We start from the raw sequence: 26,547 nt of genomic DNA, 5'->3' as shown, positions 1-26,547 counted from the left end.
TTTGGATGATATGCTAAGCTTAGCTCAATGCAAGGTGGAAACAAAAAGGCCAAGGGAGAGAGTAAAGCAGCTGCAAGTTCTTCTCTGAAATCCTACACACTTGCATGCTCCCAGTAAGCCATGGTTTGGCTTACTGCTGGACTATGTTAGCTGCTCTGGAACAATTCTGGGTAGATTCTAAGGGTGTCCCTATGCCTCCCACCAAAGAAAAGAATTCACTGAGTGCATGGCAAGGAAGTGGACTTTATCCCTTTGCCTACACTGGTACATTCATAGGACCTTCCTCATTATGTTGCCATGGGATGTGGACATATCAATACTGAAGTACATGGCCAATAGGTATTTAGTCTATACATGTAGCGGAACACGCTATCATGTCTAATAAGTCATCCTTCTTGATAAAAATATGTGTTGTTTTCTTGGCTGTATCATCTGGACAGGTATTCTAGAAAACAGTTGCTCATAAGTTTTAATGCATCAGGCCAGATTTATGCTTAGTCATGGAAATACCCTCATATTGATTGATCTTGTGATCTGTATAGGCTGTATCAGTTGTTGTTATCTAAAAGCCCTAGGCTCACATAATCCTTAGCATACTTACACTGGCATACCCACCCACCAGGACGCGGGTGGCATTGTTGGTTAAACCACAGAGCCTAGGATTTGCCGATCAGAAGGTCGGCGGTTCGCATCCCTGCGATGGGGTGAGCTCCCGTTGCTCAGCCCCTGCTCCTGCCAACCTAGCAGTTCGAAAGCACATCAGAGTGCAAGTAGATAAATAGGTACCACTTCGGCGGGAAGGTAAACAGCGTTTCCGTGTGCTGCTCTGGTTTGCCAGAAGTGGCTTAGTCATGCTGGCCACATGACCTGGAAGCTGAATGCCGGCTCCCTCAGCCAGTAAAGCGAGATGAGCGCCGCAACCCCAGAGTCGGTCACGACTGGACCTAATGGTCAGGGGTCCCTTTACCTTTACCCACCCACCAAATAATCATTGCCACCTAGTTGTCTGAAAAAGTTTGCAACCTATCCATCAATAGTATAATAAATGTTGAGCTGTAGGGACACATGACCTGCATGCAATCTAGATAGGAGTACAAAATGCTAACCAAATATAATCAGATGCATTGACTGTTATGGGAAAGTATTATTATTATAGAATAGAATATTTAAACATGCTTTTGAGATGAAGGTTGGAGAAGGAGAGAGAGTTCAGTTTTTGTAGGCTGAAATCCTATGTACACTTACCTAGAAGCAAGCCCCATGGAACACAGTGAGACTTCCCAGTAAATGTGCATAAGAATTTGCTGTAAGATGCTTAGTGAGCCCAGAAAAGTGGCATTGCTGCAGTGTTTAATTGGCTCTGTGCCTGACACAGCAAAGCATTGTTGGTAGGAAAGGGTGGGGGAATAGAGTCACAGTTTTGGAGAGCAACAGTTTGTAGGATTTTTGCACAATACCTTCTGAGCTGGAGTAGTCTATTTGTGCAGGGGGAATTGGAATTTTAGCAGCCACAATAATTCTCTCACTCTGCTGTAGTTTTTTGGGAGGCAGAGAGTGGCTATGGACTTGAAAGCTAGTTATTACATTCTTCCTCTTAAGGGTTATGGATCATTCATATTTCAGGATCTCTGTAATGTTAGCTACTTATATAGGACAGAATTTGAACTTTCATTTTTTAATGTTTTTTTGGGGAGGAAAAACTGTGTCAGTTACAATAATGTTTAAAGTAGGAAAGATGCTTCTGAAAGCAACTGAGCAGCAGCAAGCAAAGCATGGAAAATGGAACAAAAACCTAACAAAGATATGTCAATTTTGTTTTCTCAAAATAGTGTGATGTTATTTGCACACTGAAAACTGAAATCGTTTGTAGGGATAAGAAGCTTTAATTCCTGTTGGGTAATACTGACCAGTTTTCCAATTCTACCTTTAATAATAATTTTATTATTTATACCCCACCCATCTGGATGGGTTTCCCCAGCCCAGCCACTCTGGGCGGCTTTCAGCATATCTTGAAACATAATAAAACATCAAACAATAAAAATTTCCTGATGCAGGGCTGCCTTCAGATGTCTTCTAAAAGTGATGTAGTTCTTTATTTCCTCTGTATCTGAAGTGAGGGTGTTCCACAGGGAGGGCGCCACTACCGAGAAGGCCCTCTACCTGGTTCCCTGTAACTTTGCTTCTTGCAGTGAGGGAACCAGCAGAAGACCCTAGGAGGAGGACCCCACTGTCCAGGCTAAATGATGGGGAAGGAGACACTCCTTCAGGTACACTGGGCAGAGGCTATTTAGGGCTTTAAAGGTCCACACCAACACTTTGAATTGTGCTCACAAATGCACTGGGAGTCAATGAAAATCCTTTAGAACCAGTGTTATATGGTCCCAGCAGCCACTCCCAGTCACCAGTCTAGCTGCCTCATTCTGGGTTAGTTTTAATAATTTAATTTTAATAATTTAATTTTAATTTTGTTTTTAATAATTTATTTTTAATAATTAAAATGATGGGACTAGATACAAAACTAATTATACTGAAAGCGCAATAAGGCCTTTTGTGCTTGCCATGTGTTCCCTCACAATAGCTGTGCCTGCACACAGGGCTAAGCTAGAAATCCTGGTTAAGACGGGATAGACATGCATCATTATCACTCAGTCCCTTTACAGCTGCTTCCTTCCTTATTATGAGCAGCAATACAAGCAAGGATTCAGCCTCCAACCATAGCCTCCCATTATATGTGAACAACCCAGTGACTTTAAATCATGCCAAGATATGAAACCATGCTTTAAAGTTGGCTTAGGGTTCTATCAGTTGACCTGTTTATTGAACACTCTTCCTGATTTGTTTGCAGGGAGGTTGCACAATGTTGGCTTTTTAATGACATTCATTCTGATTTGTTAATGGGAAGGCGAGATGATACTGTGTCAAAGCAAGTACTATCACACAATTTCCAATGAATTTTCACATCACTTGCCTTATTGCAAAAAGTCAGATCTTTTGGAGAAGCAGGTTTGTTGCACAAGACCTCCCAGTCAACTGCAATTTACTGACAAGTGATTGAATCCCAGCCAAAAATACTGACAGCCTGGAAGTGCTCTTATTGTCATGTTTTGAAGCCATTACCTACAGTTTCTGGGTTTTCATGGTATGGGAAGCTATAAATTCTGAATCCTAGCTTGTTCAGCAACTCATGCAAAGGGAGGCACAAAGTGACTGTACCTGCACGCAGCTCTTGCCTGCCTTGGCTCGTAAAATGCAATTGTGGCTTCATGTTGCATGTGAATGCAGGCAGTGTAATGAAGGTCAGTGCTTTCTGTTTGCCAGGTGGCAAAAGTGACATTTTAAGCCTGAGCCCCTGAACATTCTGGGCCTGAAGCCAACAGCACCACAAGTCGGAAAGCACAGTATGGTCTCCACAGTATGAAGAGTATAGTATTGACAAAAGGCCCAGTAGCAGAAATCCTGATGGTACATACCACGTAGTCCATTGGTCAAATTATAGATGGTAAGTTAGGCGGCTTGCTAAAACTCTTTAGTGCCAGTTTCTGACACTTTCAAACATCCTAGCCAGAAATAATTCAAATAGCTGTGTGTAATGTAATCCCAGCATAAAATGAGACAAGGTTTCCAGAAACAGAAATCTGGTGCTCATTCATCCTCAAACCCACCAAGACTGCTTGGCTCCTGACACAGATTGACTGTGTAATTGAACAACATGAACTCAGGAACATTATCTTATGCCCAAGATTCCTATTTAATTTTAATCAGATTTTCCATATGGGTTTGCACAAGCAGTATTTTCTTTTGCCAAATTAATTATTAACATTGCTGGGAACAGAATTCCCTGAGCATCTTCCACTTACGCTGGTAATAATTGGGTCCACAACATCTCCCCCCCCCCAAAGACATATCAAATTGATCTCTCTAAGGTTGACCTCTAGCCACCTTTTCTCCCCAAAGAACACTGTGAACAGCATGAAACGTACGCAAAGAGTGCCAGGGAAGAGCAGAAAAGCAGATGCTTTCAGATATGGAAAGGCAGGTCATTGGTTCTCTGCTTGAACCAACATGCAGCTCCCTCAGATGCTTAATTGGCAGGATAGGACACAGAACAAACACGAAGCAGGCGCACGTGTGCCAATTTTCAAAATGACCTACTTCCCTAACACCTGGCAGAGTTCCCCCCTTCTTCCTGTTCATTTGGAAAGGAGACAGATTCAATGCAGGCAATCTTAGTGCTGAAATCATGGCTCTAAAATTAAAACAGCAGACGTGGCTTTCTGAATCTTTGTGCTGTAGGAGGCTGGTGGTGCTTGGATGTCTGCAATCTGTTTGCCCTCCACCAACAGCGCTTCGTAACACTCCTCTGCAGAGCCAGGCAGACCTGATTAATAATTTATTTATTATTTTAAAAAGCCCTACATTATAGCAGGCACTCATTAAGCTAGATGAACATGCATCTCATGGCACTCCTTAGAAACATTAGATACAAATGACATATACATAATTTTACGCATAGAAATCTAAGGTCTGAGTGTACCATGCAAACAAAAATATTTTGGCCTACATGTCATGTTTCTGGATACAATCAGACTCATGTTAACGGTTTAAGAGAGGTTACCCAACTGAATGCAATATTTGCTGATTCATCAGATGAACTTTGGTTGATTGGTTAATTGCTTTGAGTAGCATAAACTTACTTTTTTGGATTATAGAGGCATGTGTCAGAGAGGGGACTGCTCTCTCTGAGACGGCACCTCCTGCTACACTACAGTACTTACAAGTTTTAGAAAAATGTAATTGATGAAACTTTGCAACTTTGTAAAGCTGACATGGGGAATCTGGTCCATTGCCAAATGTCATCGGGTGCCTGGTGTAATCCAGCCTGCTTTGGGCTCTTTGGACTTGAGTGTCATCTGGCTCTAGTGAAATTATTATTATTTCTGTAAAAAAAAGTGGGAGGAAAGCCTAAGGCACTACTTGAAGCAGTGCAAAGCTCTTTAATCTCAGCTGGCTGCACACTGGCAGGCAGGGTTTTCTCCCCCAGGATGGAGGGGAAAAGCTTTGTGCCACTGCTTGCAGCCTCTGAGCTGGCTGCACTTCCTGGAAGGTGGCCCAGAGGGACAGAGCATGTTCCTGAAGAAACTCCAAGAGCAAAAACTGGACAGGAGTTCCGGGGAGAAAAAAGAAGGTTGGGGAGAAGGTGAAGGAAGCAAGAAAACTGGACAAAACCAGGTGCTGAATGAAGTGGGGTAGGGGGCTCATGCCCATCTTAGCATGCAGCAAAGAACCAGAATACCACCTTCCTCTGTGAACTCTGATTTCCAACCCACTCGCTCTCAACTTCAAAGCACAAACTCAGCAAGAAAGCAGCCTTATGTTTTGAAGGACAGCACATGCAGGGCAGGAGTGGGGAATGAGAAGAGGATGGCTGCATGCAAAAGACCCACAGAGAAATGGGATGGCAGGGAGAAGTCAGAAATGACTACATCCTCTGTACAACTTCTGCTCTGCCCCTCTCTCCTGATTATTCTTTCCTGTGGTCAACAAACCCAGTTCTCTGGCAAGGGAATCTGATCTTGTGGTCTTCTGTGTGACAGCACCACCATTTGTTTTCTTCTCTTCCTCAGCCGGTTGTTAGTCTTGTCAAAATGGCACCACCACATTGCATGCTGCACACCACAATCTCTTGATTAGGAACACTGGATGCAACAGTAATCAATTGCCACCATCTAGATTCAAGATCTGCTGAAATTAATTGAGATTACAGTGCTTGGTATATTGTGCCAAACATGTATTAACTGTGCTTTTAAAATGTGCTACAAGTGTCCTGTTAGCATGCAAATTATTGTATTTATTATACTGGTTACCTGTTAGTGCACAGTGGTGTAATTACATATGGATAGGTGGGTGTAATAGGTGATAGATAACAAACATTTATTTTCTTGTAAAATAATATGCATGAGTAGTTAGTGTTTATATTGATGGTGATGTAGTTGCTAGATTGCTTGCTAATAGGGATGATCAGTTGATGTTTCCTCAATGGAAGCTAATGAGGGGAGATGTTTTACTAAATGAGCAATTTACCTGCAGGAATCAGGTTTGAGACCAGTGCTTTGCAAAGGCGGAGGGGGGCGAGGAAGCGAGAGAATGCTGTTGTAGTTTGGAGACAAATACACTGAGTCCAGTTGGGCTGAGATTAGGCTGCGGAACTGCAAAGTTTTATGCTGCTGATTTGGGAAACCTGAAGCAGGAGTAGAGGTTACGGTGCTTAATGCAGGCTTCTATTAGCTTTGCTTGTATACTTGTAAATCAAACAGACGTGTACAAAATGACATAAGTCTCCTGTACCTTCTTATGTAGGGGAAACTCAACCCTGTAGTCTTACCAGTGGTCTTCTTGCCACCTACTGTAAATCACAATGCTTAAGGAGGACAGTGTGATATATTTTTTCTTTGGAGGGAAATGGGAGCTGGTGTATGAACAGCATTCCTGAAAAAAGAAATCAGAGCATTGCAACAATGACTGGCAGAAGAAATCACAGCAACCTTGAAGGGGAGAATGGAAATGGAATGTCATGGGATTAGTGTCATGTTTGAACAGCAGCTAAAAGGTGTTGAAGTTCACTCCGAGGCCCAACTGCGGAGACCCGCTTCATGCCCCCACCCATGTAGTCAGTGAGTAGCCGGCAAGCTTGAACTGTGGAGTATTGCAGCCAGGGACTGAGGCTCAAGAGGACTTGTCTATCCAAAAGCCTGTCAGCAGTGATGAAACGAAAAGGTGGAGGAAACAGCCCCATGAATTAGAAAAGTCACAGGGAAAGGAAACTGCAAGAGGTGAAGCAAGGAGAAATGTAGCCTACAGCCAAAAAGACAGGACCAAGTGTAGTGTGAAACTACAGGGAAGGAAGGAAGGCCCTTATAGACTTTTTAAAAAGTCCTCCAGTTATTCCCTATGCAAAACTTAGAGTGGGGAAATCAGGCCCCTACAATCCAGGAGCCCGTAAGCTATGGAGAGTGGGGAAACTGGCTGCATCTGTTTGTAATCATACATACGTACAAATTATTGGGAGACGAGAGAAAGGGGAATGAGATTTACTGGCAGCAGGCTTGAATGGGTTAGCACTGGTGGTCTGGCAGCAAGGCTTTGGAACTACAGTTTGGTCCAGGGCATGATTAAGATTGGGCTAGGAACTAATCCAGGAACGGCAAGGCAAGTAAAGGACACTTTGCAGAACTGGCAGTCATCCTGAATTGAACAACATCGATGCTCCTGCATAATTTACCTCCTGATTACAGGCAAAGTTTCTGAGACTTGGAGAAAGCTTTCAATCTGGAGTTTGAACCTGGGCAGAGGAGGAACTTGGCCCCTCTGCATAACTGTGGGCAAATATAGCCTGCAATCCTATATACCCACTTACCTGAGAGTAAGCACCATTGAACTCAGCAGGATTTTACTTTTGAGCAGACATGCTGGAGATTGTGTTGTTAAAAGAGGTTTGTGGGTACAGTACACCAAGATGCATGCAGTGTGTGGCAGGAAGAGAGCCTAGATATTTAAAGAGAAGTAATCTGATTGGAGCAACACATGCAGTCATCAAGGAAACAAATGTGTACCTGATCCTGTGACAGTGCTGTTTTGTGCATGTTAGCATTACCACTTTCTTTTGTTAATGTCTGTAATGCTTTGAATAAGCATACTATACTTGGTTGGCCAGGTGAAAGGGGAAACTGGGCTCCTGCACTTTTAATAGAGTAGAAATAAACAAATGCTTTGCATCACTATATTTTCCCGATACTGTCAAAAAGCTCCAAGGGCACAATGGTGAGCAACTTGGCCCTACTTTTATGCCTCCTATGTACTCCCAAACTCTGAACCTTCCTTGAGAAGTAGAAGGCTTTCTATGGGCAGACCTCAAGTTTGGAACCTAGCATATCTCCTCCTTTCTGACAATTCTCTCCATGTGCAGGAGATGCAGGTCTCTGTTGTGGAGGGGTTCAGTGCTGGATGTAACGAGGGTATGTACTCTGAGAGCATAGGCTGCAAACCTCCTGACTCCGGGATCCCTGGTGCAAGAGTAGAGATGTCAGAGAATTCTGCTGTAAGCTCAGATATGGAAATTTTGTGTAATTGCTCAGTGTTCAGGAACGGAATTCCTTGAAGCAAATGCAATCCACATTTGTTCACAGAAGGTTTTTCTTTTTTAAGTCCACAGATTATAAGTAATTAATGTCATTTTTTGACATTTCACTTTGATATTTCATAACACTGTTATCAAGAAGCTCACTAGAGGTTTGGAACCCTCCAGGGAGATGGCTAACTGATGGGTTGTTAGCTGCTTGATTTACTTTGAAAAAGAACACACAGGGAAGTGAATATCACAAGGTATTTGTTTCTGCATAATAGAGGAGCTGTTAAGGTGTTAGAAAGTCATTGATGTGTGTGTATATATAGGTGCCTTTTTGCTTTGCTGTTTGTTGCCAAAGGCAGCCCATATGCACTAAAACTACAATCCTAACTATGGCTACTCAGAAGTAAATCACATTGACTTCAACAATGCTTACTCCAGGTAAATGGGGTTAGGATTTCATCTTAATCTGCTTCTTATTGTTAATTTTAGGGGGGAAATGGAATTCATCACTCATTTACGAAAGGATCATGCAATCTTTGGGTTAGCAAAGAAGTAGATTATGAAATCTTTTAGAGAGATTTCAGTTCACTTGCAGCATTTGCTGAGTTGGGAGCCAAGCCACATGGCTCCTTCTTCACTTGCTCCAGGAAGTACGAAGAGCAAAAAAGAGACTGAGAGGGTGGGGAGCAGAGGCTGCTGAGAGCATGCTAGGCCACACCCACTCTGGTAACTTGAGCTCAGGACTCAGGATAACCATTTCATGCATGCAAGTGTCAGTCAGTAATTGTATGCAGAAGAAGAAGAAGAAGAAGAAGAAGAAGAAGAAGAAGAAGAAGAAGAAGAAGAAGAAGAAGAAGGTTTATACCCCACCCATCTGGCTGGGCCTCCCCAGCCACTCTGGGTGGCTCCCAAAAGAATTAAAAGCACAATAAAATATCAAACATTAACAACTTCCCTAAACAGGGGATAATGCAACAGAGCCAGCCTCCTGACTGTGATGTCACTGCTGTTTGCTGAGTAACTATCCTTTGTTAAGCTGACTGCTTGCTAATAGTCAGATTTGTTTGTCTTAGTGCTATGCTGAAACCTGCCCTCCAGTTTAAGTTGTCTTTCAGTGTGAAATAGGCTTCCATTTTTCTACCTCCTTCTCAAGGTACTTAGGATTTGGTGGGTAGGATTTGGATGCAGTTTCTCATTAATTGATGGGAAATGGTGGGTTGTTGTTTTTTGGCAGAGCACCAGTTTAGCTGATATTTCCACAATGGGAGTGAATTCAGGGGTGAAATTTTAGGACAATGAGCTGCAGTTTTTATCTTTGGAGAAAATAAAGCAATTGGGGATTTGAGTCTGGACAGAGAAAGAGAGAGGCTGATAACTATAAGTATAGCCAGATAGGAAGCAGCCTGCCTTGGAGGCTGTAGGAATCCACACTAGTGCTTTGGGAATCAACCATTTTGCTGCTTCCTGTGGGAGTAATTTTGCTTTTACTGTGCTTTGCTTGTGTATGTTTGTAAATAAAACATATTACATCATAAGCCTCTGGTGCTTTCTCATCCAGAGGAAATTACATAATTCTGGACCTCTCAGCACTTAAGTAGGTAAGAAACTCTATTCCTAATAAGAGGAAGTGAATTTTTAAAATAGCAAATTAGACACATGCATGCACAAAGAAAGGGAATTCAGCTGGTAAAATGCATGAGCTAGTCTCAAACATTTTTGATATTATAAAACAAGACTATGAAAGTAGGATAGAGAAGCACATTTGAAATTTGCAACTCGACATGCAATTTAAAATCAGAGTGACATCTGACATCAAAGTGCTTAATCAAACTCGCGTGAAGTCAAAGTGATGCTATTCAGATAGATGCTTTCCTGGTAATATGAAGCTCTGCATGACAGCTGTCCAATTTTAAATGCTTTTACCGAGATCCTGCCAAAATTGTATGTCATATTCAGGACACAAAGTTTTCTTTGCAAAGCAAAATTAAGTTATTTAAAAATCCCGCCAGTGAGGATGACAGGTGCATCAATTTGAGTTTCTCAACCCCCCACTCCAAAAAATAAAAATACTTATTTAAATATCAGTCATCAGGCTCTGCTTTATCACAAGTAGCAGAATTTTTCACACACTAAAACCTTTGGCTTGAATTTTTTTGGGGTGGGGGCTTTCAGAAGAAGAAAGCTCTATAGTTGTAAAAAAATTAACAGGAAAGTCACTCTGCATTTTCTATGCCATATAGCAAGTGTTCAGTTTGGGTAGAACTTCCACAGAGAAGGGAGTCATCTAAGTGTTCCAATTTTTGAGGTACTGATCACTGAGTAGACATATTTTTTTTCCATTCCAGCACTTCCATATGACACAAACTGGAGAATATTCAGCATTGTAGGGGCTGCTTGGTGGCATGTCAGGCCACTGGTTCTGCAAGGCTATTAATCTGCTGTGCTGGCTGAAGGTGATGGGGGCTGTAAACCAGAACATAGCTAGGGAGCACCAGGAAAGGCTGCTCTAAGATTTCATCAGCTACCTTTCTAGCCTTTTCACCTGAGAAATTTAAAATCAGAAGTCAGATTTAACTTGGAGTCCTTTCAGTGAAAGGTGTGTGTGCTTCTATTGGGCTGGATGATTCAGAGCAGTTTGGCAACCTCCCAACAAATAAGTTCATCATAAATTGTAAAGTTTATGTTGTAAACTGCCCTGTGATGTTCAAGTGAAGGGTGGTGTATAAAATTAATAATTAATTAATTGTAATGGTCAGTAGGCCAACAATTGACATACTAAAATCAGAATTTTCCAGATATTTGCCTATAATAATCTTCCGAGCGGTGGCAAATCAATTATGGAATTCCTTCCCACTAGAGATCTGATTGTGTTCTCCTCCCTGGTTTTCTTGAAGTTAAAAACTAGACATTGAAATATAGTTTTTTGAGCCATTTATTGCTGCTTCTGCACTATATTTTCATTATTTACTGTATTTTATTGCATATTGGCTTTATTATTTTACACAGTTTTATTTGTGTGATTATTGTTAGATGCCCTGGGCTTCTACAGGAGGAGGGTGGAATATAATACCAATACATGATAACATGCAGAACTTAAAAACCAGGGGAAATTATACTTGTATGTGTTTTTATACTTGTTTTTATACTTGTATTTTTATATATTTGCTCCTGTTTTGCTCTTTTATCAACAATCAGAAAATGAATTCAAATATGCAAATATGCAAATTAGATAAAGGAACTATTGGGAGGAGTGAGGTAGTTTGTGTTTTTAGCTTGTATTTTTATGTTGTGAATGACCCTGAAATCTATGTATTTAGGGAAGTATACAAATTTAATGAATGAATGAATGAATGAACATTGTAGCTAAAGCATAAAGGGACAACTCTTCCCAAAGGAGTTGGAGTCAAAGGAGCGTCCTCTGGCAGGAGGTGCCTCTAGATCCAACTCTATAATTCTAAGGTACAATAATACAACTCTGAAGAGCATGAAATTGTAGAATTAAAAAAGACTAGGCATTGCAATATTTGTGTGTCTTTAAGGGGAGTGCCCTTGAAATGTTCACACACACACACACATCCTTTATATCTGGCAAGGTGTATGTGAATTTTATTCGGGAACACATTATTTAAGTACACAAAGAAAGTGGGAATCCATCCTAATGGTGTATAGGTATTGGGGAAGGTCTTGGGAGGGGATGGTTGTTAAGTTGTAGAAAAATCCAAAGGAGATTGCTATTCTTTGCTAAAAAGTATCCCAAACACATTTGGAAGGAAGCTCACAGAAATAATATCAGGATTTCCTTCCCTCAACCCCATCCACAAACACATATTTAGAACAGTGCATCTGGGTATCTCCTTTTTTTTTTTTTTTTTTTTTTTTTGCTTTAGGTCTGCATAAAATGCTATTATGATGCTTTGTTGTTGCACAAACTTTCTTTGGGAATCCATATTTCTATTGCTTTGGGAATCTATGGATTCCTTGGATCATGTTGTCTCTTGTTATTGAAAAACAATCTTCTACCTGTTCTTATCCTAAACCAGGTGCCTCCATGTGCTTTTCTCTACAAATGCAGTTACTCCTGGTTATTGGCCACACTGGCTAGAGCTGATAAGACCTAATGTCCTGCATAATCTGAGGTCACCAGAACAGACAAGGCTTGAGAGGATTCTAAGTTTTAGCACTAGTTTCCAATAACTGGTTATTGGTTAATGTTGCAGAGATGAAAACACACCCATTTGCTTCCACTCCTTTAAAATTGTTTCCACAAGAATACAACTCTTTATGCCATGATAATTGAAGGGAGCGTCACTTTTTATGAAGGTTGTTCCCGTAAAAGTCCTAACAGAAACCGATCAAGAGAATACTGTAGAACATTTAATAGTTCATTAGATAATTTGTTGCTAGGGAATACTGTATCTGCTCTTAACTATCAATAAACTATATTTTCAGCAGCATTCATCATGATTTTGAAAACTATATATTCAAAAGATTGTGAGAAATCCTTTCTTTGATTCACAGGGGATATATGCGACTCCAACCCCTGCGAAAATGGAGGCATCTGCTTGTCTGGATTGGATGACAATTTCTACTCTTGCGAGTGTCCTGATGGCTTCACAGATCCCAACTGTTCTAGTGTTGTGGAGGTTGGTAAGTGCAAACGAAACAAAAAAAAAAGCAATAATTTCTGGAGTGTCCAGTTCATTTCTCAATCTTTAAATGTGTCACATGCATTTTTGCAGTACTCAGGCCATTCTTTTGTTCACTACTAATGTCTGGGTCTTAGTCTTTCAACACTGGACTCATCTTCTTACACATTTGTAAGAATCTATTCTGGTGGATGGAGATGTGATACTAATTACCTCATTCACTTGGTATTATGACTTATCTACAATTACTCAGTATAGCCGTCTGGAAAAAGAATAAAATAATCTTTGTGTGATAGCTCCTCTGCCCTAGGGATATAATATATTGCATGGCTGGCCATGCAAATCACACATATTGCATGTTGGATTTCTGTGATCATGACTACCAGAAATCACCATTGCTTATATTGAGAATCTCAGGATCATGCAGGAAACAGACCTGGCAAGGTTTGCTACAATTTATACCCACAGCATAGAGAAACTATGGAGACTATTTCTATGGCACTCTATGTATGTGTCATAGCGTGCAAAGAGGCCTTTAGAAATAGTTGATGCCAGACCAATAGACCCAAATGAACAGTTTGATAGCAGAGATAGCAGCTCAGAAATAAGAATGGGTTAAACAAAGTACAGGTAGAGTATTAGCATTTCAAAGATGTCAGATGATTTTGTGGACTGCATAGCAGTTATCAGGAGGCCGCAGGCGGCATCACATTACTGGAATCATTTTAAAGCCACTTCCTATCTATGTCCAGTGAGTGGAAAGAAGCTTTTATGGAATAACAAAACTAATGCAGTTGGTTTGTGAGGCAAATGAAGCATTGCAACCCAGTCAGAGTAGGAGAGAAATAGAGGCCAAGGGAAATGAAAGCTTTGAAGTTTGGTTGAACTTGGCAAAGACAGTTCCATGCTGTTCATAATATTTCAGTGCTTTTCAGGTAAAGTCTCTCAGCTAATAGGAGGGGAAAGACTTGCAAAGTCAGCCTGGGATTCATAAGTCAAACCTCTTGCCTTCCCTTTCATGAATCATCTGTAGTAATGAAAGTTCAACAGGCTAGAGGAAACCCACAGAGAAATTCCCATTGCATTATGCCCCCCCCCCCGTAGCAGAATCAGTGCATAGTGAATGTGTTTCTCATAGAAGGCATATGTGTAATATGCAGCATGACAGGGGTAGCCAGAATAGTGCCCTCCAGATTATTTTTGACTGTTACTCCTATCACACCTGACCATTACCTTGCTGACTGGCTAATGTGGGTTGGAGGCCATCAGCATTTGGAGGAGACCACATTGACTACCTCTTATAAAATTATACTATATGATATGTGACTTATTTTCCCTAATTCTTGGATAGCACAAATAGGGAATCGCCTTTGTAAAGAACTTGACTCAAGCCTATGTGTAAACATGTCCTTACATAAATGGATATTCAAGTTCTTTACCTTCACCTCTCCTTATTGTTCCTGTTCTAAGTTCTTCCTCTTCCTCTTTCAATGTATGTGTGACTGAATGGCTACCGCAGTCCGGTGGATTATCTTCTGTTGGGATGGGTGGAGGGGCAGAAAGGAGGGAGTCCTGTTGAGCTTGCTACTGAAAAACCCATCCAACTTTAAACAAACAAAGATAGGCCTCTCAGAAACCTCACAGTTTACATACAAGATGCAAGGTACCAGCCCACTACAATGAGCCGATGACAGGAGCTTATTTTGCCAATGAAAGTGATTATGATCTAATATAAAAGCAAAATGAGCACATTTCAGTAGCACCCGCCAACTTGCCAGTGTCAGCTGTCAGGATGATTGTTGGCATCCTTTCATTCTTCAGCAAGAGTCAGTGAGTAAACAGTACAGTTTCGGAGCCTTCTGCTGCTTGCCTTATTTATAGCTTCCTTTTGCTTAAAAACCTCACCTTTTATTCTCTGGCCTAGTCATGACCTTGTCCTTCACACTTTCCTGGCCCTTCTATTTCAGTCAAGTTATTGTTTCTAAAATCCCTTGCAGCGTTTTCTGACCTGTAATCTTTTATGACCACAACTAGTTTAGTTGGAGGGTCAGCTTGTGAAGTAGGAGGCCCAGCCCTGAACCGCAACCTTTCCATCATCTTCACTCCAGCCAATAATATTTATATATTATTTCATAAGCAAAAGCACTAAGCAGTTTACACAAAATACAGCAAGATACATTTAAAACCAAAAATACAGTGAGTAAATCAGTAAAAACACAGGCCACCAATAAAACATTCAGTTAAATATCAGTTAATAAAACTGCATAATCATTTTAGATGCCCTACTATAAAGGTAAAGGGACCCCTGACCATTAGGTCTAGTCGTGACCGACTCTGGGGTTGCGGCGCTCATTTTGCTTTATTGGCCAAGGGAGTCAGCATACAGCTTCCGGGTCATGTGGCCAGCATGACTAAGCCGCTTCTGGCGAACCAGAGCAGCGCACGGAAACACCGTTTACCTTCCCGCCGGAGCGGTACCTATTTATCTACTTGCACTTTGATGTGCTTTCGAACTGCTAGGTTGGCAGGAGCAGGGACCGAGCAACGGGAGCTCACTCCATTGTGGGGATTCGAACCGCCGATCTTCTGTTCGGCAAGTCCTAGGCTCTGTGGTTTAACCCACAGCGCCACCCGTGTCCAATAACCCTATTATTTTGATAAGGTGTCAGCAAAAACTGCAAGGTTTTTAGCGGGGGCAATTAGAATATGATCTATTATTTGATTAGTGATGCAAACTTCCAAAATGTATTTTGTATAGTTAAGTTTTTATCTCTATCTTCAGTACATTTTATTTTATTGCTATGGCTAGTTGATAATGCAAATAAAGATTCTTCAGCCCCATTATTTTGCAACTGAAATGGAAGCAGCAAACCTTGGAACCAGATTTGGCACAATGAGTGGTCTTTCATTTAATTGTGAAAAAACATGCCTATGCTGTCTCTACATCATAAAATGTCCAGATGGGTAGCAGTAAAATATAATCAGTAGTATAATCCAGTACAAAACAAGCACATGGCCAATAAATCATTTAAAATTAGGGATGGGCAGGAAAAACATTGTTTGTACTGGAAATAAATTGGGGGCCCTTCAGTGGTCCAGTCAAACATCACACACATACACACCAATTGGGTGTGCCTCAATCCAACCACCAGCCTGATTCTACCTCTTATTTTCCAGACAGTGTCTGGGCTGAACAATGAGGGTAGAGCCACTCTCAGGTTTACAGGGCTGAAGCCTAAAAGGACTTTAAAGGTTAACACCAACACTTTTAACTGTTCTCAGAAATGTACTGGAAGCCAATGTAGATCTTTTAGGACTGGTGTTATGTGCTCCTGGTGGCTGCTTCCACTCTGCAGTCTATCAGTTACATTCTGGATCAATTGTAGTTTCCAAGTCTACTTCAGTCGTAGCCCCACACAGAGCACACTGCAGCCCCAAATGCATTTAATAGAGTTAAATGTGCATAAAAATGCCCTGTGGAATCCCCACCCAGCATATGTCATGTCGAACAGTGGAAAAGATGGACGAAGGACACAGCTCTTTTGGATCACAACTCTTTATTGCAGCAGTTAGAACTGCTCCTGGAATCAGACTGACTGCAGCCTAGCTGGCTGCTTTTTATTATACTAAGTAACTTGAAACAGTAACAACTCGCAACTAGCTAACCAATCAGGAATGACAGTTTTCAATCCTTCATTTACATACTGGTGGCCCTGAGTGAGAACTGCAACTTCATCTTAGTACATAACATGTCAAAGAGTTAAAACAACTACAGTGGTACCTCGGGTTACGTATGCTTCAGGTTACATACGCTTTAGGTTACAGACTCTGCTAAAACAGAAATAGTGCTTCAGGTTAAGAACTTTACTTCAGGATGAGAACAGAAATCGTGCTCCAGCGGCGCAGCAGCAGCAGGAGGCCTCATTAGCTAAAGTGGTGCTTCAGGTTAAGAACAGTTACAGGTTAAGTACGGACCTCCGGAACGAATTAAGTACTTAACCTGAGGTACCACTGTATTCAATTTTCGTAGACATCTGAAGGCAGCTGTGTTTTGGAAAACTTTTGTGCTTGTTGTTGCTGTTATTTTTGTTGGAAGCCGCCCAGAGTGGCTGGGGCAACCTAGTCAAATAGGTAGTGTATAAGAATTATTTATTTATTTATTTCCACTGGCAAATTGTATTACAAAAAGCTGAAAAAGTGCAAACTCCAAAGGATGTCCCTGTTTAGGAAAGTCTGAATTAGGCAGGTTCATAAATGTGAAATGAATCTAATCTCCACCACCCCCATCTCTAGGCACAAACCAACCATCGTAGTAAAAACATAGAAGCCACGGTCCCAAAACCTCACCCATAAATAATGTTTTATGTTCGGTAGGCTGGGCCCTTAATCGAGTTTTAATTTGTGTTTTAATTGTGTTTCAGTTTTATAATTAATTTGTTATAGACTTTTATTGTTCTGCCTTGCAGTTTAATGTGTTTTTGTGGTTTGTGGGTTTGTTTGTCTCAGAAGAACTTTTGTTATGGGGCAGAGATTTAAAGACAGAAAACAAACAAACAAAATGACTATGTAATTTCTCTGAAGAGCATAACTTGGATTAGACAGTGGAGCTATTTCAAGCTGCAGAATTTTCTGTTTAAGCCTTGTTCTGGGCCAAATTAGGCCCTGGAACCCCATTGCCCAGTGGTGTGTGGGTCAATGAGGGGCAAATGGGGGCAGCATTCTGTTGATGTCATGATCTCCATGTGGGTCTATGGTAGAAAACTCCTATGGGTCACCATGGGATGAGGAATATGTAGAAACCTTTATAAACTCCTCTGGAGTTATGGGCCATTTCACCCCGTGAGCTTCAGGTTACCAGAAATGAGATTCTGACTAAATATCAGGAATAACTTTCTGACAGTAAGAGCTATTTGACAGTGGAATGGTCTCTCTTATGGAGGTTGTGGACTCCCCCTCCTTGGAGGTTTGTAAGCAGAGGTTGGATGGCCATCTGCCTTGGTGTGCTGGGCCTTGGGGTAACCCATGAAACACTGTCCAGGGCCGGTCCAGAATCCGAAGGTTCCGCTAGGAGTCAGTCCGGCAGGGCCAAGGCAGGACACGAGGCAGGAAACCAGGCAGGATCTAGCATACAGCAATGTTGTTCCCGCAACCTGGGGCGGGGTCCAACAGCCTTTTATCTTTATCGGGGTAGCGGCCAGTCCTGATTCCCTGGCGACTCACCTCCCTGTTTCGCCTGAAGGCGAGCACTCCTTCTGTGAGTACTCAGGTCTCTCCTTCTCTCAGACCTTAGTCTCTGCAGCTCAGGAGACATCGGTGGGTTACTAGACCCAGGGGCCACCTCAGCCTCCCCTGACCAAACCCGTAGTGGAGCAGCTATAAGTGATGCCCAGCTGAAGGCAATGAGGTAATCTGGAGCCAGGGCAGGCTCAAGCCCCTGACTCAGCCCAGCTGGTGTTGGTTGCAGGGGAACGTGTGCAGACTGGGACTCTTAAGGATCAGGCCCCAGACTTGGTTCAGATGATGCCTGAGGCAAAGGATCCGGTGCAGACTGAGACTCCTCTGGTTCCAAGTCTGAGCCTGAGTCTCAGGCCATCACACTTGGGTGCTTTAGTTGAGATTCTTGCATTTCAGGGGGTTAGACTAGATGACACTTGGAGTCCCTTCCAGTGCTACATTTCTATGATTCTATAATTCTGTGATTCTATGGCACTTGTAAAAGTGCAAGTTCTGCAGACCGAAGCGGTCAAGCGGGCAAGTGTGACGTAAGATGATCCTTCAAGTTAACTGGTCCCAAGCGGGTAAGAACTTTATATACGAGTAGCAACATCTTCAGCTTGTCCCTGTAACAAATCAAGAGCCAGTGCAGATCCTTGAACAGAGGTATAATATGAACTGTTATGCTGCATCTCAGTTCAGTATAATATATAACCCTAATAAAAGTGTCTGGTAAGACTTTTCTCGCACAGACTTCAAAATCACTTGCTGAGAGTTCAGCGAGTTGTTTGTAACTCTTCCCAAAAGGAACTTGAAATGGATAAGCTTTGGGAGGATAACAGATCACAAATGACTATGACTTCACCTGTGAACAGGTAGTAGTTGGTGAGGTGTTGATGTGCTTACACAGAGCCATATTTAACTAATTTGTTGTGCTGTTGGAAACCAGCACAAGGATTCCTGCTACTTCAGTGCGACTTTCCCCCATCTCCTCTCCCCATTGGTGCCCCTATGCCCTCTCCAAACCTGCTTCAGAGGCTTGGAAGAATCCCCAGAACACTGTTGGGGCAGGGTGGAGGCAAGTGGAAATCGTTCCGTCTGGCAAGCAGAAATGTTTTCACTGAGTCCTGTTTAGTGCTGCATTGAATACAACTCTTTTTATTTAAGGTGCTTACATACCACCACTAATAGTGAAATTTATAAGCAGTGTGCATGAAATTGCAAAGAATACAAACTACAGGGAGTGTGGGGGGGGGACCCTTCTGGTTTGGTAGATCAGTATTACGTACTTTCATATTTGCTCAGTAATTACCTTGAGCTCTTGATTGGAGTCTACTGTTTCGTTTACTGGTGTGTGTTTTTTAAAATGGGGTTGTTTTATCATGTATTTTAACCGTGGTTGCCTGTATTTAAACATTTTAATGGAATTATTTTATTATTGCGTATTTTAGCTATGAATATTTATATTTTAGTAACTGTGAAATGGGTTTTCATACTGTGTAAACTGGTGGTGAGTCTACCTTAGAATCATTAATTAATTAATATACTGCACAATAATATTTCATATGGGAGAGAGACTAGGATAAGCTGCTTACCTCAGGTTACCTAGTGAATTGACAGGCAACAAGGCATGTGAACGAGTACTGTGAAGAGGACAGTCCTATATTTGAAGGGCTGTCTGCTCCAAATCCAGTTTAAAGTTAAACAACCATATGAAAGGAGAGCAGGGTTGTTGAAGTTTCACATTGATAATTAGCAGCTAAGGATGGCTCAATCTGTTTCTGGTCTGTATTGATTCACAAGTATCTTTCTGTCAGCAGGTATCTGTGATTAAAAAAAAATGCACAGAAGTTCTTATTTAACTGTGTCTTTAAATAATTATTACATTGCATATATTAGATTTTAGCATGCATTTTATCTCAGTGTGTGCCTTTCTAAATGCATTTTATCCTGAAATATTCATTCAAAGCTGTATTTTAGTACGTTTTTTTTCAGCCATGAACTATAAAACCTTGGAGAAGTTAAAAACTCAAAAGATAATTCTGTTCTTCCCCCCCAAAAAAAAAATATTTTTGTTAACCTTTATTTCAGTCACAGACCAGCATAAGATAAAACATACGGATAAACTGAACACATAAGACTTAAAACAGGTAAGAAATAAAACCTAGTAATTAAAAGGTAATTTTTACCATACATAACTTAAAAAGATAAAAAACAAGTACAAACAGTAAAAACTGACTGTAAGGGACAGAGTGTAAAGGAGCACAGGTCTAAAACTAAGTTACATAATATATAAAATGACTTTTCACTTTACTCGTTTTCAGCTACATTAAGATGTGTGAGTTGTAGGTGGGCATATACTTTGCTGGCTGTTAATGAATTCTACAAATAGATGCCATATAACATAAAATAAGTTCTGATCAGGCTAGTTCACACTGAAATTCAAATAAACTGAATGCGTCAAGTTTCCCTTTTAGCACCTACTCAGCAGACACACAGACCACCTCCTCACAGACTTCCCCCATTATGAAGAGTTGTATGGTACTTCTGTTTAAATAATGACAATTATTTCTACATTTGCATCTTCACATATAAATTTGCTTATGCAAATTTATACTCTCGGGTTTTTTGTTGTTTTTTTTTGTTTTACAAAGCATTAGAGGCCACTCTAGCCACCACGCTGTGGTTTTGTGAAGTTCAGTTTTTGCTGCTCAGGTGTATTTGTATTTGTATCCCATGCACCTTCAACATAAAACCATGCTGGGCCATAGCTATAAAATTTCAATAACAAGTCCAAATAAAAAAATAAGACACTGGCTATTTCCAGGTTGTGAAAAAATTGCAACTCTTCCCACCATCAACTTTCCCCTGCATGATCTTGGCATCTTTTTCAGCTATTTCCCCCCTACTTGGTGAGGAACACCTACTAGCTGCCGAGAGCCCCATTGGGATGCTTCCTTGCATCAGAGAGACATTTTCAGTCCACACACCCCACCCCCGCCAACACAGCTGTGTTCCGAGCAGTTTCACTACAGTGTATAGAAAAGGAGTCTGAAAATGGGAGGTGCAGTCATTCCTTGAGTGGAAGAGAATATGTTTGCAAAATGTGCCCCTTCTTGTGATTCAGCAGGGATTTCTTGGCCTCTAGTCATTTCCAAATGCCTTGGATTACAACTCCCATCAGCCCCGGCCAGCTGATGAAAGTTGTAGTCCAAAACATCTGGAAGGGAGCAGTTTGGTGAAATCTCCTCTCAGACAAGTTTGGCTGAGGAAAAGTGCCTTGTTCAAAACCACCCAGCTAATTCTAAGCAGATTGGGGTTTTGAACCTGAGTTTCTCACATCTTAAGCGATAGTCTTGTGTGTGGTGCGGCACAGCACCCTTCCTGACAACTGGATCTCTCCTGCTTCCTATACTGTCTCCTGCCATGGGTAAAATAAGCAGTCCGTATTTATGCAGTCCTTGCTGGATTGGGCTCAGTAACATAACCTGCAAGCCAAATAAAGTCATTGAGCCACTTCTCAGTAGGCAGAGGAAATGCAAGCAATACAGGAAATGTCAATTATTCCCCATGCAGTTTTGATCCTGAGAAGCAAATCTAACAATCATCAACATTTGTTAAAGCAGAATTGTGCTGTTGAAGCTCTGTGCACCAGCAGATTGGTTTTTATTTATTTATATAAAAAAGCGCCAGTGCAGATGTACTTTTGTAGAAGAGGGGAAGTACTTTGATGAGACATTGCTCATGCTTCTATTTCTTTATTTTAGAGCATTTGACATTTTTATCATCTGTTCAACACAGGCACTCTAATTAGGAAAACATTTGGCAGAGCAAGATTGGTTCTGCAGATAAAGAAATTGCATTGTCAGTGCCACTTGATTTATTCAAAAATATGGCTAAATGGACTATAATTTAACATGAGAGCCCTAATGCCTTCAAAAACAAGGCATTTAATTTTAGCTCTTGCTTTTCCTGGCACGGAAGAAGAAACATCTGCAGCTGTTGTTACTGAACTCACTCAATGACACACTGATTTAGGTCAGTAGCGGATGCCCCTAGGGAGGGGGGAAGATCACTCATTGCAGGAGATGAAACTCTGGATGAACATCACACACAGAAGCAGGACTGTCAGGAGCTGTGCTGTGTCACTGGAGCTGCAAAGTTGATTCCATGCCCTCACCTTGGGCGCCTCAGAATACACCAAGGTGGCTATGGAAGCTACAATGCACAATATGATTCCTGCCACTGCCCAGAGGAGGAAGAGGCACCTGGTGGTGTTAGGTGACTCCCTACTGAGGGGGACAGAGGCAAGAGTGTGCGGAGGAAACAGGATGTCCTGGAAGGTGTGCTGTCTTCCAAGGATGTCCTGGGAGGTGTGCTGTCTTCCAAGTGCAAAGATTCACAATGTGATAGAGAAGTTGCCAAGTCTTATAAAGCCCACTAACCACAACCCATCCCTTCCAATTCATGTGGGTTCAAACAATACTGCCAGACCCAGCCTTTGATGTACAGCAGGGGACTATGAGACTCTGGGCAGGAACCTGAAGGGCCTTGGGGCACAGGTGGGTTTTTTCATCACTTCTTCCTATTGAACGTTGTGACCCAGGAAAAAGAGAGGAAAATACTGGAAAGGTTTGGATTCTTATAATAATTTAATAATTATTATTTAATAATAATAATTCTTGACCCATGGTCCAAGGATCCATTGGTCTTTAAACCTCAGTGGGAGAAAATGGCAATCCACTGAAACCCCGAACTGATTTCTGCTCTGATTGAGCACTAAACAGTAGGTTTTCATATGAAAAGCTTGGGGCGGGGGTGGGATGAGATGCTCAGAAACAGAACTTTTAAGCATGGACCTGTGCCTGGAAAGCATGGAGCAAAATGTAAGTGGCAGGGCTACTATAGTTGCAAGGGAGCTGTCCAGCTAAGAAGTCACACAGATAACAGGTTTCACCAGTAACTGTTAAACATGAATACAGCTAGCCTTGGTATGCCATGGAGCCTCACTAGTTGGTTCTTATTTTTCCTTCTTGAGAAGGGCTAAAAGAATAGAGGCCTTGCACTGCCAACTGTCCATGCCACCTTCTTTTCTGGACAGCTGCTCAAGACATCACTGCATCTGTGCTTAGTGTTCCAGATATTGAATGTTGGGGCTCTGGAGTGGGGACATATTTGACAAGTGCATCAGGTCCACCTAATCTGTAGTCCCCATAGTGGGGTAACTTCCAGGGACATGTTCTCAGAGAGTACTAAATACCTTTGGTCCACATGCATGATATAGCCAAAGGTGAGCGCCTCCTCCTCCTCCTCCTCCTCCTCCTCCAAAAGGTGTTGGATTGTTCTGATTCTTGAGTGACAAAGCATCATAGGAAAGAAATGGAAGAGTTAATATGCCAAATTTGTATGGGAGAATATTGTGAAACAGATCTAGGATGCTTTTTTTAATAGAGACAGAGAGACATACTGAAGGCAATTGTGTTACTGTATTTTCCGTAAAATGAAGTTGTAGCGCAAATTTGAAGGCTCTTGAGAGAGAGAGAAAGCAGAGGCTAGAGAAAAGTTTTGGAAGATTACCTGAATGTCTAAAAGGTTTCCTTATGTCCAGTTTGCCAACAGTTATTGCCTGTGAATTTTGGGTACTGTTTTGGAGATTGCTGCTTGTTCAAAATATCCAAAAAAATTGAGGCTGGATTTGCTGAAATTTTAAGGAAGATACAGCACATTCCTATTTCATAAGTATTTCACAAGAGCTCTGACATGTAAGTAGATAAAGCTTAGTAACCCTTTGATTTTGTATCAAATTTGCCAATCATTTGTTATATTCCTTTCTTCTAAGGGCCTCTTCCATTTACTTTGCCAGCTCTATATAGTTTTGTTTCTAGGGTCACATTAAGAATGATGTTCACAACTGTTGCTTATTTACTTTCTCTGATTAGAAGAGCCATAAGTAGAGCCCTAAAGATGTGTTTTCTAATATACAGTGGTACCTCTGGTTACGTACTTAATTCGTTCTGGAGGTCTGTTCTTAACCTGAAGCACCACTTTAGCTAATGGGGCCTCCCACTGCTGCCGTGCCACTGCCACACGATTTCTGTTCTCATCCTGAAGCAAAGTTCTTAACCTGAGGTACTATTTCTGGGTTAGCGGAGTCTATAACCTGAAGTGTCTGTAACCTGAACCGTATGTAACCCAAGGTACCACTGTATATGGTTAAAAGCTAAGGAGCGTAGCCAAAATCCTTTAGCTACATATATGAGCAGTTACAAGATTGTGGGCATTTTTTTAAAAAATCCCTGCCATAAATCAATTTTGGGAGTTTGAAACTGACCCTCAAGATTTTGATCTTTGGAGACTTGTTTCCATCAGGAGCAAATACATTATTTCACCCAGAAAATCCCACTGATTGGCCTCCCTGGGATCTATTTTAAAATATTTAGTTGAGTGTCCAGAAATAGAAGTCCTCATTAAGCTGAGCTGCTTTGCCACACAGGGAACCCAACTGTGGCCTGGCTGACCCCTTTTCTCTCTCTGCCTCGCACATTCTGACCCCACAGACTGAAGACTTGTGACATTACAGATCTGCAAGACCTCACATGGTGTGGAAGGCTGGAGATTAACACACAGTGCTAGTATATTTTGAAAAGTAGGTTAGACTTTCATTAAGTCTCTTTGAGCATATGGCCTCCAGTTGTCATGGCTAAATGTTAATACAATTTGTATGATTGCTTAGTGTGGGGAAATCTTTGACCCACTTATAGAGGAGTTAAAATCGTTAGTTCAAATACTGTAATAGGAAGAGCAGCTGCAGTTACCTGTTGTATATCCTTAGCATGGTGTGACCTTGCTGGACTTTTGAACTTGCTAGACTTTTTTTAAAAAACAAAGCAAAACACAAGCCAGGTAAAATATGTCATTGACGTTTAACATAGATCTCATCAGGACAAAACGATCTAGATATGCACAGGCATTGATTTATTACAGATCACTATGAGATGATAATCAGTCCTGTCAGTCACTTCCACATTTTGTAGGCAGTTAGCAGCAAAATGTACAATGAATACTTTTTCTTAATCAAAGCAATTATTTCCATTATGCCCTAAAACAGCAATTCCCTTTGTCATAGGAGCCATTTAGCCAGCAGTTCAATTTTAGGAAGTGTCTGCCCAGGTGTGCTAGCCAAAGAACACACAAGTACCTTAAGGAGGGTAGGCTATGGGCAGGTGGCAATCAGGGATAAAGTCAGCGCAGGAGTCTAGAATCTCACTCAGCAGAATAAGAAGCCCCCCACCTAGTGCCTGTTTACCACATTTTGAATTGAAGTTGCACACATTACCATTTACCCCTGCTCCATTGAACCATATGATCTAGAGCAGTGGATCCCAATTGGGGGTCCATGGACCCCAAGGGGTCCGCATAACCCACCCGGGGGTCCGTGGCAGCATTCACATAACAAAAACTGCCATAGAGATATCAACATTTTCAAAAATATTGGCTTGGCTTTTGAAAAACAGGGGATCTGCCGTACTTAGCTAATTGGGAACCACTGAGCTAGAGTTTAAGGTTACTTAACCTGCACCCCTAATGGTAATAGGTATAAATCATGAACACAGCATAAGACAGTAGCTCAGCCCTGGGCTTCTGCTATCACCTGATTTCGTAGGATGCAGGATTCCAAACTATGGTGCAAGAGTTCCATCTTGAAATGTATGAGAGATAATGGAGTGTGCCTCCTGGGTTGAAGGCACACACACAGGAAAAAGGTCGCAATTGGATGTTTTCTTTTTGTTTCGTCTTGAAAGTCAGATACTGCACTCCACTTTGGCAACTCATATTACATATCTTTTAATGTAGGCTATAAATACATGTATAGATTCTGATTGTTATGTGAATCAACACATGCGCATACAAGGATGGGTGCAAACTACTTTTTTTGCATCGCACATATGATGAAGATGTCATTTTTCAGTACAAAGGAAAGTTAAAGTCTACCAGCGTGAACCATGGAATATTTATAAGATGAAAGAATGTGCCACCTTGATGAATATATCATCATCTCACTTTTTCATTTCAGTTCCTTGAATATATTTCATATTAAATCGTGACTTCTCTTTTTTGATCTATTATGCTTTTCCTGAAGTCTGCAAATCTAAAGTAATTAAAAGAGACTCTTAAAATACGGGGGTTAAATTAAAATTTAATATTTAACAAAGTCCCTTAATGAGAATATTTTTTACAGGTAAAGGTACTAAAAAGCTGGAACAAGTAGTCCTGAAATTTAAATTCTTGTTGCAAAGCATTTGCACTGAAGGACACTCAAATTATTAATTGGTTTCTAATGAAACAGGTCTAGTGTGGTGAACTGACTTTTTTTTTCTGAACCATATTTGGCTATGAGCAGACTTGTCTTACTTTTACATATTGTTTTGTCATTTTGAACTAGCTAAATTCATATTTATTTATTGACTTGTTTCAAGCATTTATACAGGACATAGGCAGCTGACCCTTACCAAATCAGACTAGCGCAGTATTGCAGTAGTTATTCAGTTATTATCTCCTACC

The 26,547-nt window shown here is 41.3% G+C and overlaps 1 protein-coding gene across 1 annotated transcript in view; it reads left to right on the top strand.

The window, feature by feature from the left end:
* EDIL3 (EGF like repeats and discoidin domains 3) overlaps positions 1 to 26,547 on the top strand; it is a 226,636-nt gene that overhangs the window by 63,031 nt on the left and 137,058 nt on the right. The window contains exon 2 of the mRNA XM_083576965.1: positions 12,644 to 12,772. Within this exon, the coding sequence (XP_083433091.1) occupies positions 12,644 to 12,772 (129 nt within the window). The remainder of the gene's footprint in view (positions 1 to 12,643; positions 12,773 to 26,547) is intronic.

Source organism: Podarcis filfolensis (genome assembly GCF_964270895.1).
Source record: "Podarcis filfolensis genome assembly, chromosome: 11".
Taxonomy (NCBI): domain Eukaryota; kingdom Metazoa; phylum Chordata; class Lepidosauria; order Squamata; family Lacertidae; genus Podarcis; species Podarcis filfolensis.
This window is presented reverse-complemented; position numbering and strand designations above follow the sequence as displayed.